This window comes from Chanodichthys erythropterus, chromosome 2, assembly GCF_024489055.1.
Source record: "Chanodichthys erythropterus isolate Z2021 chromosome 2, ASM2448905v1, whole genome shotgun sequence".
In the NCBI taxonomy this organism is placed as follows: Eukaryota; Metazoa; Chordata; class Actinopteri; order Cypriniformes; family Xenocyprididae; genus Chanodichthys; species Chanodichthys erythropterus.
In genome coordinates this window covers 28,180,445-28,199,100 of record NC_090222.1, presented here as the reverse complement: position 1 = coordinate 28,199,100, position 18,656 = coordinate 28,180,445, and the positions used below count along the sequence as shown (strand labels likewise).

At 39.0% G+C, this 18,656-nt stretch overlaps 1 protein-coding gene across 1 annotated transcript in view; it reads left to right on the top strand.

The window, feature by feature from the left end:
• LOC137027075 (zinc finger protein 804B) overlaps window positions 1-18,222 on the top strand; it is a 118,983-nt gene extending 100,761 nt beyond the window's left edge. Inside the window, exons 3-4 of the mRNA XM_067394873.1 lie at window positions 13,505-13,635; window positions 13,807-18,222. Of these exons, the coding sequence (XP_067250974.1) occupies window positions 13,505-13,635; window positions 13,807-17,257 (3,582 nt within the window). The 3' untranslated portion in view covers window positions 17,258-18,222. The remainder of the gene's footprint in view (window positions 1-13,504; window positions 13,636-13,806) is intronic.
• Window positions 18,223-18,656: the final 434 nt, after the last annotated feature.

Genomic DNA, 18,656 nt, shown 5'->3' with positions numbered 1-18,656 from the left:
ATGGGCAACATGGGCTGCAGCCCAGGGCCCCGAACACTTGGGGGGCCCGCGAGACAATCCTCTTTTGCGTTTTAAAACGCATCGTTGTCACACCCGAATCAAGAGTCACAGGCGCGCAGCGGACACGCACGCAGGAATACAACCAGGACAGTGTGCAGATAAAGCACGTGCATATGGGTGGATTGGTGGCCCGCTATTACATGCTTAACACCAAGGTATACTTCGGGCGTTCGCATCGCGTAATTTTCGTCATCAGGAGGGTTCGCAGACGTCCGCGCTCCCCGTCCGCGTGCAGCCCAATTTTTGTGATGGCACGGACCGTGTGTGTACTGTACAACAGCCCATGCGAAAGTGAATTGAGTGCTTGAAAACAAAAGTCCACTAGATAGTGCGCAGTGCACACGCCGAACGCATCTTTCCGCAGCCAAATACTTTTAGACACAGAAGCCGTGTGCATGTTCATAAAAATGAAGCATAATAGAAATAATGTTGTCAATAACTTGCTAAAGCTTATCTATGTTGTTACTACTAAAATCATTAATAAATGGACAAAGAAAGGGTCCATACAATGTCTTAACGATGATCTATTGCATTTGACCGTCATTTTTAAGGTGGGTTTCTGAAACTTATGCATGCAGTAATGTTGGTACAGAATTTTAAACGAGTCGTATTGGTTTTCTAAAAAAAAAAAAAAAAAAAAACACGGCCACATCTGCACATTTTAAGATATTGCACAAGTGAATAAATGTAACTCGTACACTCGTTGGGGTGGATACTTTTTATTCAACGAAATAAAAATGCACATAAAACGTGATGAAAACATATTTAGAGAAGAAACTAATAGTACATTTATTAGGTATAAAACGTGCATTAAAAAAGTCTGTGACAGAATAATTAACTAGAATAATCTTCGGACACATCGCATCTGAAATGATGCTATGACCATTCTGAAATTCCAAAGCCAGAGTCGAATCGGTCGAATTTAAACTTGGACTTGGTAAAAAGCCGTTTTTAAATTTAAATTTTATTTTTTACATTTTTAGATCAGCAATGCAAAGTCATAATGATGGAGGAGCGCATATGAGCCTGTTGTTTTTGTCAATCCATCCTAGAAATGTTTTTACCATTTTTGTCCGCATGTTTTAAATTGATATCTTATTCATATTAAAATCTTCATTCGCATAAGACGCGCGATTATGGATGTCTAGGGGGAGGGGGGGCCCCCTTTGCGTTCGTTAGCCCAGGGCCCCGCGAAGGCTTAACGTGGCACTGCCAGTCTCCCGTACTCGGAAAAAGAGAAGAAGAAAAAACAGCACCTTTTAGTGTGTGTGTATGTGTGTACACCAGGAGAAACCGCTTCAGTGTGGATGAAAGCTTCCCCCGAAAGCTTCTTACTGCACCTTCCTGCAATATCCGGTTCCAAATCTCCTCTCCTCCCTCTCATACACTCACATCCTCTAGGCTTCAAAGGGTCTCCTTTCCTGATCCTCTCAGGCACCTTACACACAGACTCATTAAAGCATTCAAACATATACACAACAAACAAATGTTACAGATCACCTAACCTGACAGCCTGTCATCTTAGGAGCTGCTGAAGAGGGTCTAAAGGAGTTTTAGCAGACAGCTTTTTGCCTGCAGCCCAATGCTAACATTCAACACATGATCCCCATGCACGGTGTGCATCAGACGGCAGAGGATATTGGAAGTGTCTTTGGTGGATTATCTGCCTGTGAACGTGCAGATTGGGGTGAGGATAATCCACATGTTGATGTTTTCCTCCTGGGGTGAATGAGAGTGACAGTTTATAATCAACGTTAAACACCAGCCTCCAAATCTCAGCCGAGGATTACATAGTTCCTTCGCTCGTGGCTGTCAAGAAAAGGTTTGCGGAAGACACATTGTTTCAGCTGGTAGTCTGTAATCTTTTGTTTGAATTCCAAATTGCTAGATAGGTGCTTCTCATGCGTTAGGGTTTTATCATATTTCCAGGAATTTTATTAAATGTCCTTCTGAGCAAAATGCTCTCGATAGGCACAAAACTGTCCATAGAGATGGTTCGTGTGGAGAGAACGGAGAAAGAGAGGGAGTTTCATTTTCTTTTCAAGTAAATGCCTGAGGCTTATCACTGCCTCTCTGCACCAACTGCAGTTGGCCACAGAATAAGCGGTGATGAGATTAGGCTGAGTGTGATTGGCGCAGACTCCCAGCTGAGAGTGCTTGTGCTGAAGGTGGCGTAATATAGGTGGCAGGTTTTTCATCCGGCAGCCATGGATTTGGAGGCACAAGAACGTGCTGAATTGATGCCACACAGTAGAGCAGAGGTAGTGCACAGCCATTAGTAATGTTTAATGGGCAAAGTGGCATGCTATCTGTCTTTGTTACATGGTTAAATAAGTAGAACCCTTTACTAACGCACACTGAATGCTGAGTAAAATCTTTTCTACTATAGCAAACAGCACTGCTAGTGCACATACTCAAGAGAAGGGGCTTTGACATTGATTTCTTAATGCTCAGTGTGATTTACACAAGCAGGACACATTCCTGGATCAGCTTTCTTTGTTGTTCCTGGAACACCATTCTTACCAACCAATCAGAGCCCACTGATTTGAAGGGTTGTGGAATGTTGCAACAGGAACAACAAAGTTTGTTGATGCAGGAATGTGTCTTGCGACCTTGTAAATTAGAAGGTGGAGTTTTTTTTATCCAGACAGAAATAATAAAATGAGACATTCATTTAGTAATAATAGATTTTGTACAAAGTGGTGGCCATATCAAAAATATCAGTACATTATTATTATTATTTAAAATAAATGCTGTTCTTTCCTGTTTTCACAAAAATACCACATAGTAAAATAACATATTCACAGAAATGTTTCTTGGGCACCAATTCAGCATATTAGAAGGACATTTGAAGGATCATGTGACACTGAAGACTGGAGTAATGATGTTGAAAATTCAGAACTAAATTACAAAAACAGTCATTTTTAATCACAATATTACTACTTTTACTTGATTTTTTATCAAATACTGTACATGCAGACTTGGTGAGAATAAACTTAATGACCCTAAACTTTTCAGCTGTAGTGAATATATTTTATTGGATATAAAACTGTATTACTAGGGCTGTCTATCAATTACATGATATGATAATTTGAAGGCATTACTTCACTATAGCATTGAATAGACATTACTAAAGTGGCTTCAGTAGAATTTATTGCTTGGTTTATTTCCATATCATTGAACATAACGATATGACAATCAATCCTTCAGTCGAGTTTGGCAGTCTGTCTTACAGTACACGACTTTTAAAACAGATTTTAAAAATTAGGCATTATACACTTAGGCCTCGTTTACACTACTGCATTTTCGTTACAGTTACGCCAGTCGTTTACACTATGCCGGTGTTTTCGAAAGTTTGAAAACGCCAGGGTTGCATTTCAGTATAAACGGACCAAAACAGAAGTTGCGTCCCAAATGACGCACTATACACTATCCACTTATACACTATGTGCTTGTGCACTATGCACTCATCCATGCAGTGCGTGAATTGTATAAGGTTATTTTGTCATTTAACAGCGGAGTCCGATCCCCCCTCCACTACGTAATTAAAGCTGCGACAGTCGAGTGCAGGAAGTGTCCAACATTCCACACTTCATTTTTTCTGTTAATTTAGTGCATCATCCGGGTATTTAAAGTGTACTTTTTCTTTTTGGAACTTTCAGTGTGAATGCACTACTCGCACTATTTATACTTAAAAACGTCATAGAATAGTGCATAAGTACGCGAATTGGGACGCACCTAGAGACTTTTGAAAATGATGGCGTGGCTGCCCACATTCACTCTGCGTATCCTTGACAACCATGTAAACAATAACATGGAGAACGAATTGCAATCTTTGCTGGCTTTGTTGTCATATTTAGCAGCCATTGTGCAGTTAAACTCTTATTTTTTTAAATACTTCAGCTACCTACATTTACAAGATGCAACTGTTTAAACTTGTACGCACATGCCCAGTGCGCATGAACGTTTTCGGTTGTGTAGTATAGATGGAGATCGTTTCCACTAGTGTAAATAGGGCCTAAATGGTTGAGGATCACACACTTTCAAGTCATAAGAAACACAACAAACTAACACAGAAACACGTGCCTTGTTGCTAGGAGACACATGACAAACAATAACAAGTGCTGTGTCCGAAATCAAATACTTCTCTACTATATAGAACGCGAAAATCAGTGCAAATACGCAAAACAGTTCTGAAGTGCACATACGATGGACACTTTACTATCCCATTAGGCCACGGGAGAGGATTTGTGAATGGAGTTGAAGGGACTTAACTGACATGTGACAGTAACAACGTGGCGGATGTAGTACACCCGAATTCATTCATACTACACGTATTTGTATATAGAACGTACTTTTTCAATGGTCGTGAAGTAAATTTAAATTCAAATGTAGTACCTACTCAACAGTACGTGATTTTGGCTGCTGCTAACCTGACAGCAACATAGTGTCGGCACAGATCCGGCCCACATCTGGTCCGTGTATAATCCACATGTACCAGATGTGGGCCGGACCTGGGCGGGACAATGTTGTTGTCTGGGTAATGTGTTTGTAAAATCAGTTCAAAATATCAAACATGTTTGATATACCTTGACTGGATGGAATTAAACTTTGAAGCTAAAAAATCTGAGTCTGTGATCATCATACTCTACACGATTTTCTGTGAAATCAACTCAAATCTGCAGACTGGCACTGACTTTCGGCAACTAGCGTCAACATGTCCAGACTGTAAATTAGGCAAAAGTTGCGTAGTGTATTCCAGCCTTTAGGTAGAATAAGGGTCTGATCACACATGACCTGTTCTTGCATTCTGTCTGGACTCAATTTTAATAGTAGCCCACAGGTATATTTTTTGAGTATTTTAAAATACAGTGCAAACAGGAGCTAAACTTTTTAAAACGACACAAGAATGTATTCATCACTCATTCTTCCAATGTTTCCTGTTGACAGCCTTCGGAGAATAAGCCGTACACACTGTCTCTCTTGGTCTTGGTCTCTCCGTCTTCCCCAGGAGGAGAAGGAGGAGGATAGTGTTAGCAAATTGACCCTGCTCAATGACAAAGACAAAGTAAAGAAGTTGTTTTGTGGGCTGCAGGAAGATCCAGAGAAGGGGACTGCCTGTTCCACAGTGCAGTGCACTATATGGAATGAGTGGGAGAACGAGAAAGCAGTGCGCTGCTCTCTCTGTAGACTGCCAGGATGAGTAGGCTCTTATTGTCTTCTGCCCTTGTCAAACGCCTGGAGCTCTCCAGGGTCTCCGCAGCCCAGCTGAGGCTCTATTCATCTCCACCTGCCACATCCCGATAAAGGTACAAGAGAGCACAGTGTTAAAAAAAGAAACCGAGTTAGAATGGGAGAGGGGAAGATATGACTCATTTTGAAAGCATCAGAGGACCAGCTATACCTGAGGGGAAGAACAGACAGATGGAACGGTGTTAGACAACTTGCACACGCAGACGCACACAGACACAGGTGCACAGTCTATTCCGTTTCAATGCTTCATTATGCAGAGAATATTCTCTGTTTCTTAGCGCCGCTTGATGCTTTTTCTCGTGTGTGTGTGTGTGTGTGTGTGTGTGTGTGTGTGTGTGTGTGTGTGTGTGTGTGTGTGTGTGTGTGTGTGTGTAAAAGAGAGAGAGGCAATCCCACCTGTTTGTTGTGTCAGGTTCTAGACTGGGAGGCAGGCTGACTAATGTTGCTCACCTGTGCTCAGGAGGTCCAGAGAGGCCTGTCACAATACGGCAGATTAAACTAGGGAAACTAGAGCATGCAGAAGGACCTCACACACACATACCATCGCAGTCTTATGCATACGCAGGTGTTTCCAGTTAACTCGACAAACATGGTGACTGAAGAGTGTTGTAACAGATATACTATTTGTAAATTGACACAAAAAGCCAGTTTTTAAAATTTGACAATGGCATTATCTGTGGTGAGGTGAATATATAACCTAAGTGATTAGGGATGTAAGATACTGACATTTTTTCAGATGCCAATACTAATTTAGATGTTAATACCGATATTAATAAATGGCTGATATTAAATTCTATAATACTTTGTGTACAAAAAAGTAGAATAAAATAACACCCTGAGAATAAAATCATTTTAAATGCCACCAATGAAAAAAAATAAAAAATAAAAATAAATAAATAAATAAATAGATATATATATATATATATATATATATATATATATATATATATATATATATATATATATATATATATATATATATATATATATATATATATAAAGTAGAATAAAATAACACCCTGAGAATAAAATCATTTTAAATGCCACCAATGAAAAAAAATTAAAAATAAAAATAAATATATATATATATATTTTTTTTATTTTTTATTTTTTATTTTTTTTATAAATATTTAAATGTTTCAAATTATGGTAACTTTTGCTGTATATTAAACCTAAAATGTTTTATATTGTGTCATTTGATTATGTTTTTATATTTATTGGAACTTCACGGATGAAAATAAAAGATAAATAAGTCTGGTCTCAATTGGATGAGCCACATTTGAAGACACTGAAGAACAGCCAAAATATGAATACCTGTGACATTGTGAACACACATCAACAGAATTCTGAATTAATATGGCAAGTTGCAATGTTGTTTGGCAACCGTAAAACAACCAACAGCTACAATGTGTTAACACCAGACGCGAGCATTTTCCAAACTAATCATTATAATCAACAAAGGCAGCTCAACTGAACTGAAAAGTAAACAATAGTTTTCTGCTTGGTGATTATAAAAATCATGTCACAGATATTCTGCAGTATATAATAGCAGAATCTCTTGCTGTTGTCCAAGTGTGTAAACAACGAATTTAACCATGCCATTGTAAGAAGATCTGCATTTAATGTTACATGATTGAACAAGGCAGCCATGATTGGCATTGAAGCTTGTAAAGATGACAGCTGTCTGCATGACCCAAACTGAAGGGAACAGATGAACCACAATGACTTTTCATATTTGTGCAAAAAAAAAGTAGCAGACAGAAATCCAGCTCTTTGAAGGCCTGTTCCTGGTGAAATGCTACAAGGTGACACCTCCATGTCTGGGCTCTGTGAGCTGGACAGAGATGTTTCAGCCAATTAGGGAACAGGCTGCTCATGTCCCAGTGCTAAAATGGCAAATCTGCTAATATCTACAGCAAGGCTGAGTTCACAGTCAGTGTCAGCTGTCAGGCCAGATTTCACACTACCATTGCACCTGCGTTTGTGTTTGAATCATTGGTTAGTGTTATGAGTGATGTGTGTGTGTTAAATGTGTTTGTAATGTGATAGAATGCAGTTTGATCCTCAGGTCATATGTTGTTTTTGTATAGCATTACTCATTTTTTTTGGAGCAAAGTAAAGTGCGGGTCAATGAGATCATGACTTCACTAGATTTTCACTAGAGCGTGTTTGCTCAAGGTTGTGATATAATGTGGAAGTTGTATATTAAGGCATTATCTACCTGGCCTGGAGATTTTTCCTTAATATAAGACTGTAGATGAAACAGACAACTAGAAAGACAAAGGGTTCTAGCAGCCAATTCACTAAAGGAATCGTGAAAACAACGGCAAGAATGGCAACAAATTCTTTGCTAAACTGCATTTTCATTGAATTATTCATCAATTTGCAGGTCATATTTTACCGTGTTCCACTGGAACCCTTCACCACTGTGATTCAGATGCTTGAACCGACTCTTTAAAATGCTGAAAGTGTGCTTGACTTCATGACACGTCTGGATAACATTCTTCTCCATCATTCAACTTCCATTTACCACTTGCTATGTAAATATGGACACTATGTAAATCATGGCAGAGAAAAAGAGTTGCAAATTATAAAACAATAATTTGTGCAACAATCCTAATTTACATAAAAGTATATCATTTATGTAAATTATATATTAATTAGGGCTGCAAAACGATTAATCGTGATTAATCGCATACAAAATAAAAGTTTGAGTTTGCCTAATATATGTGGGTGTACTGTGTGTAATTATTATGTATATATAAATACAAACACATTCATGTATATATTTGAGAAATATTTACAAGTATATGTATTTATTTATATTTTTATATAATTTATATTATATATAAATAAAAATATTTTGTACATAAATAACATATTTCTCTTAAATATATACATTAATTTGTGTGTATTTTTATATATATATATAATAATTACACACAGTACTCACACATATATTAGGCAAACTCAAACTTTTATTTTGTATGCGATTAATCACGATTAATCATTTGACAGCCCTAATATTAATTATATGTTCACATATGATGGGTATTTGTGCTAAAAAGAGTGACAGTTACTAAATTTAAATACTTTTTCAGTGCATTTAACATCTAGTTAAAGGGTCAGTTCACCCAAAAATGAAAATTATGTCATTTATTACTCACCCTCATGTCGTTCTTCAGAACACAAATTAAGATATTTTTGATGAAATCCGATGGCTCAGCGAGGCCTCTATTGCCAGCAATGTCACCAAACTTCTCAAGATCCAGAAAGGTACACAAAACATATTTAAAACAGTTCATGTGAGTACAGTGGTTCTATTTTAATATTATAAAGTGACAAGAATATTTTTTGTGTGCCAAAAAAAACAACTTTTCAACAATATCTAGCGATGGCCGATTTCAAAACACTGCTTCAAAGCTTACAAATCTTTTGTTTCGAATCAGTTGTTCGGCCTCACTGAGCCATCGGATTTCAGCAAAAATATCTTAATTTGTGTTCCAAAGATGAACTGAGGTCTTACGGATGTAGAACGACATGAGGGTGAGTAATAAATTACATTATTTTCATTTTTGAGTGTACTAACCCTTAAAACTTGGTCACAGTTGATTAGTAAAATGCAGGTATTTGCACTAAAATTATGTGTGTAGAAGTGGTGCAACTTGAAAGCTTATTTGTCTCATAGAGAATGAGACAAAAGTAAAGGAGGAGCATCATGGTTAAAGGGTTAGTTCACCCAAAAATGAAAATTTTCTCATCATTTACTCACCCTCAAGTTCAAACCTGTATGAGTTTCTTTCCTCTGCTGAACACAAAAGAAGATATTTTGAAGAATGTTGGTAACCAGACAGTTGACGGTAACCAGCATTCAATAGTAGGGAAAAAAAATACCATGGAAGTCAATGGCTACGGTCAACTGTCTAGTTACTGACACTTTTCAAAATATCTTCTTTTGTGTTCATCAGAAGAAAGAAACTCATACAGGTTTGGAAGAACTTGGGGGTGAGTAAATGATGACAAAAATTTCATTTTTGGGTGAACTATCCCTTTAAGAAGGCATGTTTTTTTTCCCCCTTTTTTCCCCCTTTATTTCTTTCTTTGTTCATTCACTCGTTTGGTGTGATCCCACCAGGCCAGCACCAATAAACATGTCCAGTTTTAGATTTTTTACAGAGGGTTAACCATGAAAAAGAGAACTAATGAAAACCTTATGCTGTGTGCAGTTCACAGCATTTTATTGTCTTTAAAATGCCTTGCCCATCAGCCTTAATTTCCACTATAGTGCCTTTATATCCCTCTGATATAGGCTCTTTACCCTGCACGTATTGATGGGATTCCTTTAAGCTCTATTAACATTAGGATTTTTAGTAGCAACGTAAAACCCTTTGAGGTCTGTTATCTCAGCTGGTGAATCTCAAAGATGCTGCATTACTCGTGAATTAAGATTCAGAATAGCTACTACTGCTAAAGATTTTATAAAAGTATCTTAATGGGCTTTTTTTTACATTATAGTGAAAAGACAGACAAGTCAATAATACTCTAAAGGGTCTATCCTTACACATCACGTGCAGACAAACCTCTGTTCTTCCACATTGATTAATCTGTCAGTGTTTGATCATTAGCACACAACCGAATTGATTTAATGGACTGGAGGTCAGAGGTCAATTAGAGCATCTCTTCACCTCCAGTTCTCATTAATCCCAAAACAACTCGAGGTTAAAGTGTGTGCTTGTGATTTGCAGTCCAAGCCACAGGAACAACTGTAGTACTTTATACTCTAATGTTTAACAAAAATTAGGTTTTAAAATCAGAGAATCCTTTTGCATTGTTTTTGATTCTTGCCCAGTCCGTGTGATCAGAGGACATGAGTTGTTTTTTTGACAGTTTAAAATATATTTTCCATTGGATAGTTCAATATTCTTTAGTTCTTTCTTATCTGTCAATTATTCATGAAGCAGATGTTTCATTGAAATTTCAAATTATCTTCTGAAGGGCAAAATCTAAGGCATCATGAATATGAGAATATTCAAAGCTAATTATGAGTAGAGCGTTTAGACATGCTCATCAACATTAGCGGCAAATACTTTAATGTGCCTTATCAATCATATCAGTCATGGAATGGTTTTATACCATAAACATCTCATTCTGTCAAAACCATCATCGTTTTTCCAGGCTATAAAAAAGAAAAGATCAATAGAGAAATAGAGAGAGTAGTGCTTTCTGGAGTTGTACTTAATTAGAAAAAGAGGCTGACCTGGTGTTTTTTAAAACCATAAAAGTTTGCATATTTCTAGGAGACTTGCATCTCTAATAGTAAGCTTAATGGAAAATAAATACAAAATGGCAAGGGAGAGATAAATGATTTTAAATAATGAAAAAATAGTGCAGCACATAATTATATATTATAAGTATATTTTACATGTGAATGTGCTATATTTGCATGTGCTATGAATTGTTATACTCTTCGGAGTGATGCATTGTTAGCTTAGCAACATACAGTCTTCAAAAATACTAATAAAATCATTTGACTCTGGATCAATTAAAATGTCCAGTGTGTTTGTGGTGTGGTAAGCAGAATTGCTATGTTCTGTACTGTACTGTACTGTAGTGCTTTCCAAAGTTGCATAACTGGATGTTGTCTTAGTTTTTGATTTCCACTACGCTTTTCCATTATTTTTCTATGTAAGCATGCGCTAGATAGACGCCTTTGACCATTGTGCTTTTAAAAAATGTTAACTTTTAAAAAGCGAACCTCAAGACCTTGCATTTTTTCCATTCTACCGGTCAGTGTCTCATGTTTTTAAACGCAACAACACACTTAAAGCTACAATTTGTAATTTTTTCGCCTATTCAAAACAAAGGCGTAGCTTGATGACACCGAGTTTGAGGTCTTCACCTCACAGCCAGTGGCAAAGCATCGGGATGGGACTCGGGCAGAAATCATATGGATGAGATTATTAACGTTACTGTAGTATGAAGCAGAGCAGGGGCCGAGTGCTGTTGGAGCTGAACGAGGCCGCTGGAACGATTGGTAATGAGAGACGAACGCAACACACGCCTCGCGAGCAGTGGAACTTTTATTATGCCCCAGTCATCGCTTCTGCTTTTTCCCGTCAAGCGTATGAGCTAACACAGCGCTGTTTATCATATTAGAGACATTTGACTGTGTTGAAAATTATGTTATAACATTGCTGTGAGATACGTATTGCACATTGCAGTAAGCTAGATCAATTTTAGAATATCAATAAATGCTGGGTGGCTTGTGTTGAAAAATAAATGGCATGCAATTTAATTTTAAAATGCATTGTATGAAGGAGAAAATGATGTTTTAGCCATTTGACAAAATTGTTTTTTCTCTCAGGCATGGTAAAAGCATGGTACTCTCAGAAAACTAGATTAAACAATAAGACTAAATGTGTTGAGCTATATAACAATAATTAGTTTTCTATCTAAAATGTAACAAACAGTTGTTCCGTTGTCTAATAAAACATGCAATATATTAACGCAGATATGATGCCATTGACAAGCAACTCCCGGCCACGTCCCGTATCCTTGGTTAAAATCACGATTTTGTTACGATTTAAAAATAGTTGGAAACATTTGGGATATTATAAGTACACAACTTAACAAAATCTATAACACTGGCTTAGTGATTTTTGGATATTTTACTGCAAAAAAATTACATATTGTGCCTTTAAAAGGCAGCTTCTTATATAGGCATTATGCAGCGAGGCAGCTTTCTACATAGGTTTTGTAACAGATCTGTGGTATTATTATGCCTTTTTAGAATGAAACAGCACTCACATTCTGCTTTTGTGTTGACAAGCAAAGGTCTGTATATGAAGACAAGGGAAATCTTTTCTCTATTATTTTTCTTGCCTTTTTCTCTCTTATTTACAGTATTTTTATATGTACATGTATTAATTTGTGATGCTGCCTCAAAATGAATCTCAACTATTCTGTTTAGAATCTCTTCATGAATAAAGAAACTGTGCAAATAGTTTGACATTATATCAGCAATCTTTTTTATGAATGAAGTATTTACTGAATAAAATGCTTTTAAATACAGGTTTTTTGGAATTTCATTGAAATCTGAGTTTGCTCATCCACCATATCAATGTTGTTTTTGGAAGGTGAAGGCTTTTATGTGAGTATACACTGACATTTTTGTGGTTCCACTGATGTGTGTATACTCTGAAAACTCTCTTCTGTGCAGCTCCCTTGAAGCGGGCATCATTAGTGTGTTTTGCTGTGTAAAGTCAGCAGCCTCTGTTGGGAGTTATCTTGCTAACGTCTCACAGATACACTTTTTTTTTTTTTTCCTGTCAGTGCTTGTCACCATGCAGCAGAGGGGAACTGTCCTCCTCTTGGCACTCCCTTCACACCACCAACAAAATCTTGGAATGGGTTGTACATGCATGTGATCACAAAAATAAAAGAGTTTCGGAAAAACTGAGGTGCTTTGAGTTTGTGACACACCAGTGAAAGCTCATTTCCATATTTTGGCTAATACCAATTAAAGACAACAGTGTGTTTTTCCTTACTTTTATGTGTGAGTATGTTTTATTACCAGACCAAATTAAACACCAGTGCCACCTATACTGGGGAGAGAGGGGATGCAGTGAGTTAGATGTTCATTGCTCCTCACAAGTCAATACAAATATGGCTTTCTCTTTTATTTCCCTGCTGAGTGAAGTCAAAAGTGTTTGGCTGTGTTGATGTAACTTTCCGTTCATGTCTGCTGAAAAAAATTAGGCACCACTGACACTTTTATTCTTTTGTGATTGTATTTTGACTTTGCTGATTTTCTGTTTACTTTGTTTCAGTTTTTTCTCCTCTGCCCTAAAGGGATAAAGTGATAAATAGACAGGCATCCATCGGTGTGGTCTATGCCTTTTCAAAGGAGACTTTTATGTGGGAAATTGACTGTGCAGTCTCTGTTAACAGTAGAGTTAGAAAGAGATGTTTTGTTTCTTATTTTCAATCAAATGTTTCGTAAGGCTGTTTCGATTGTTCTGCCCCAATTGAACCCCAGGTTAGATCTGGATTGATGTTTCTTTTCCTCCTGACTAAGCCTTCCTTAGGTCCTTTATCCAAGCTAAAAAAAAATTACTGCTTTTTTCATGGAAAGCCTTAGATTTTTAGAACTTCTTATCTCTCCTTCTTATTTGCCTGTTTTGTCTTACAGAGGCTGAAAGAGTTGAAGCAAAGAGAATTTGCACGTAATGTCTCCTCCAAGTCCTGGAAAGATGAGAAAAAGCAGAAAAGAGCTCTGAAACGACTGCACCAGCTTGCAGAACTCAAACAGCAAAGAGACAGGTAAATCATTATACATTTTTAAACTCAATGTGATAATGTACCTTATAGTGCAGTAAAATGCATTCTTTATATAATGCATGCACTATATAATATTAGATTTAAAGAGAGTTGAGATCTTTCAGCTCTTATGCACTGCCTAATTACAACACTGTCTTGTGTTCTTGCCAACAGTGATGACAGGAAAGGTCCAAAGTTAAGGTCTACAAACAAGAATAAGGATCCAGTTCAAATCATTTCTGCTGGCAACAGCAAGTTGGACACTAAACCAACAGCATCCTTGGTTCAAAACTTAACTACTATCCCCACAAACACCTCATTGAAGGGCTTGTCCTCCACTCGTATGCCCACGCATCAGCAGCCATGCCACAAAAAACACCCCTTACCAACAAAATCCTCTGCAGGACACCGGAGCCCCAGAGCAGGCGTCTCATTCTGTTTTTCCAGACGAGCTCAACTAAAGCTGGACTCCTGTGCATCTGTGTTCACTGATGGGCTTGAGGAGGCCAGTGACTATCAAGAGCTCCAGCGCCACAAGCACAGACTCGCCCTGGAGGCTCTTTGGTCTTGCTCAAGCTCACCCAGAACCCCAAATAATGATGACCATGATCTGTCCCATGATCCACCAACTCTGGGCTGGATGGATGGAGACTCTCAAACACCTCAAATGGAAGCACAAGCGAAACATTTGGAGAGCCCTGAAATTCAGGCAAACTACAGCACAAGTCAGCCAGAGAAGCTAGGGTGTCCAGACACACACAGTCCTGGAGCAGACTGTAAGCCAGCTGGTTCAGAGGACAGATTGTTTAATGGGGGGCAGAGGCCCAGGGCAGAGGGGGCTTATGGGGGATCAGAGGAGAGAAAATGCCTCAAGTGCCCCAGCCCTACTGTTTACACAGATGGACAGGGTACCATGGCCCAAGGCCAGCTTCAAATACATAAAGGCTCACATCACCATACACAGAAAAGCAGCGAACAGGGTATTATGCAGAATGGGAAGGACTGTATATCAGAAAATGAGACAGAGGAGTGTAAAATACACAGAGTGTACAAGAATGAAAATACAGAAAATACTTTCCTTAACGTGATCAGCAAGGATGGAAGTATGACAAAATGGCCTTTTGAGCTGGTGCAGTACACTTCCGACGAGCCACGCATATCTTACAGCTGTAACCCTCTCCACCACCATTTAAAACACAAGGAGGGCAAAGATAAAAGCACAAAGGCTGATGGGACAAATCTTGGTGTTGTTGACAAGCTCGCAGGCCAGAATGACAGAGCTAGACCACAAACACAGGTTGTTCCAGGAGATAAATTAGGCATTTTAAAACCAAAGAAACCCAAACACAGGAGAAAGGGAAAAAAACATAGGCATAAATTAGATGCTGTCAGGATCCGGCAAGCTGGATGCGCATTCAAAACATGCTCGCAGACAGAAGCTGGAGGACACTTTGAATTCCAATGCACTCCAACCGACACGTCACTAAACAAGCAAGCGTGCACTGAGAGGAGGCACAAGCTGGGGAAGAGGAAAAGATCAGTGAGAGATGAGACTTCAAATGAAAGTGACACCCCAGAGCACAGCCTCAAAAGCATTGTTGTAAGCTCGCTTTCCGCCCCAGCACGTAAAAGGAAGAAATGTCAAACGATGAGGGGGCTTGTGTCAGCGCTGCGCTTGGTAAGGCGGAGGCCTTTGCCATATTCTGTTCACAACACGAAAGGAAGAGAGGATAATTATCGCTGGTATGACAACACCTATGAGTCAAAGAGGGATGCTGCCTCAACTCCCACCAGTGACAAATCTGGGTCGTGGAGTGGCCTGTCAGACTTGACCTCAGATGGAGAATGGCCTGTGTACCACATGGGGAGATGCTCCACCTCACCAAGATCAAACTATATATACCCTTTGAGAAAGGAGCACAGTCAGCCCAGGTCTTGCATTAGAAGTAACTCTCACAATGTTCCTCACTACAGTTATAGTCCATGCAGAGATTTTGAACATACAGCAGACAGTTGGGATTACACAGACTCTTATATCTACAATAAACGGAAATATTCAACAGATTATAACAGTCCAGAACAGCATGAGAGATACAGCATCAGAAGGCACAAAAAAATAGCTGAGGAGCATAAACATAGAGAGCACAGAATTCAACATACAGGCAGGCAGTTGTTTTATAGAGTCTATGACAGTCCTGAACCTCAAGAGGATGTCAGGGATTGGTGGTACGAACGACTTAGCCCTGTAGGTAGGAGGTACCGGGAGAGGGAAGAATTTCCTTGGTCAAGTCCAGAAAGAAGTGAAGACAGGTGGTATAACAAGCCAGTGTCCATTCGTAGCCCCAGTTCCTCTAGTAGCATTAGCATCTCTGATCTTAGTGGGGACTGGTTGTCTAATTCCCATATTAGGCCATCTCCAACTGGACAGAGCCAGAAACATTGCAGTCATTCTGGGTGGCCATCCGAGAGATTGGTCAAGACCAAATCATCCCATTCCCCTCTTAGAAAGAGGAGTCACTCACCCCCATTAGCTACAAGTAACCATGCAGCTCAGCCTAATTCCTTACAATCAGGTGTAGGGAAGGAAGATGTTACACACAAATCTAACACAATGCCAACAGAGCAGTTGGTTGAGAAGGATCCTAAAGTAAAGAAAGCAAATGTCACTCTCTCACTTCCACTAATTGGTAAATTACCCTCTATTAAGAAAGGGGCAAGAAAAATAGGGAAAAATAAAGATGCAAGTGCCAGTATTATTAACCAGGTTCAAACATCTTCAACTGTCCCATCAAATCAACAAATTATACCTCAAATTGACAGCAAGACTCTAGAACACTTGCAACACAGAGATGGGCAAAATCCCAGCACATCTCATGCTTGTCTTGAAATTGCCAAGGAGAATAGATCAACAGAAATCTATTCTGCTTTAGCTCTGGATTCAGACAATACTTTGTCACAAAAACTTAACATCAGAGACCAAGCGGACAATGCAGAAATTGCAGGGATTCACTGTTCAAAATGCACCACCCCTCCCCTTTCTGAGCAACCGATCACCTTCACTGATGATGAGATTGAGAAGTACAAATTGCTTCAACTCCAGGCCCAGCAGCACATGCAGCAGCAGCAGCATCTTCAAGAGCAAGTATCTGTGGACATGACCCATTTATCAGTGCCATCTCCAGAGCCGCCTGACCAGACTACACTTTCAGCCTGTCTACCATACAACATACTCCAGCCCTCTACTCCACCCTCTTCTATTGCACCTCACTCTTCGCCTGTTGCCCTGTTACCGCCCCTTCATCCCACCCTCTCTCAACCCCAATTTGCCCCTGCAATTCCTGCTGCCTTCTTTCCAGTGCCGCCTGCTACTGTGTTGGCAGCTCAACCCCTCCACCTGATCCCAGCCTCATCTTTCCATCCAGTTCACCCTCACCATCATGTATCTGGGTTGACTCTCCACCCCCTGCCTCCCACTTCTCTCCTCCCCGCGATGCTCAGTCCAATGCCCATGGCTGCCGCTGCTGCTGCTGCTGTTGCTGCTGCCAGCACTCTGCAGATCCACCCCCTACTACACCCTCTGTTCCACAGCCAGGACCTTCAGCGCCACCCTGGACCAACCAGCTAGCTCTGGTCAGAATGAGAGGGGAAAGGAGAAGAATAAGAAAGAATATAGTTTTGACATGAAATGTCCCACAAGACCCCTCCAATTGTGCTGTGAACTTTCTGATGTTTAGGTTCTCCTCTTAGCCAAAGTTCCTGTTGAGTAGTGATATATTTTTGTTTAATCTCTGTGTGTTGCAGTGTCAACTCAATGATAGAAAGATTTTTTTACTTTGTTGTTTACCATTCCCTTCTTATACATCCATCGTCTCCCCGCATTAACACACAGATGACCCTCTCCTGCCTCGCCACACTGTGATTTATTAGCAGTTGAGCCCATTCAGCAGTTGGCTGAAATTAAGCATAACCTGAAGTCAAATTAGAATGTTAATGCCTTTTTCAATTAGTAATGAGTATAATTAGCATATTTTTATAGTTATGCTACCCAGCAAGTATTCAAAGGGTTTTATTTATGAAGAACTAGGGGAAATATCCTTGAGCAAACTTAAACTGACTAAGCAAAATGTACATGAAACTTCAGAATGATTCAGAAAAAGAAAATTCAGAATTTTTGTTCCATAATTTTTTTTTTAATATGCAAATTGACATGATTATTTGGTGCAGAAACACAGCATGTGATTGAGCTTTTGCATCTCTTAATGGATTTAGCAGTGTTCACCACTTTAGGTGAAGACATCCTGTTTTAATTTTTTTTTTCTGTGTTAGTAGGGTAGAGTGAGTTTGGACTTGATCAGCTGTAGTGTGGACATGCAATAATGTTTTTTTTTTTTTTTTTTCAATCTATTTAAAGTGTAAAATCTTGAATTGTATTTATGTATTCATACTTTGTAATGTAAGTAATAACAAATAACATGCACTTGATTGTTCATACATGTTTAAGATGCTTTTTATTCACTCTTATTTTGGTAGAGCCAAACATACTTTCATCTGTAAGATAATGTCATGGGAATAATAATAAATTAAATGTCATTCCAAGAAATGACAGCTTTGTCATTACTAATGTCTTTGAGTTCTAGATTTTGACTTTAGGCTTTTAAAACTCAGGACTTTTAGACTTTGGAAGACAGGGAGCAGCGATTGGCATTTTGCCTGGAGGAGGATTGTGGCTGAACTGGTATTTACCCACCTCTAAAAAAAAAGAAGAAGAAAAAAAATGGCATAATGCGTGTCAAATTCAGTGAATGTTAACACACCTTAATTTCAAATGAGCAGTGCTTCATTGCTCAGATCTGAGGGACTGGGAGTTTGTGTTAATGATGCTTCTCATTGCCAGCAGTGGCCCAATAACACAACTGCGCATTTGCACTAATTAACTCTCTCCGGTACAAGTCGTCTGCTCTGGCAAGCAGGAGCTCTACTCTGCAGTCTCTCACTGGCACTAAACGAATTGGTGATTCATATCA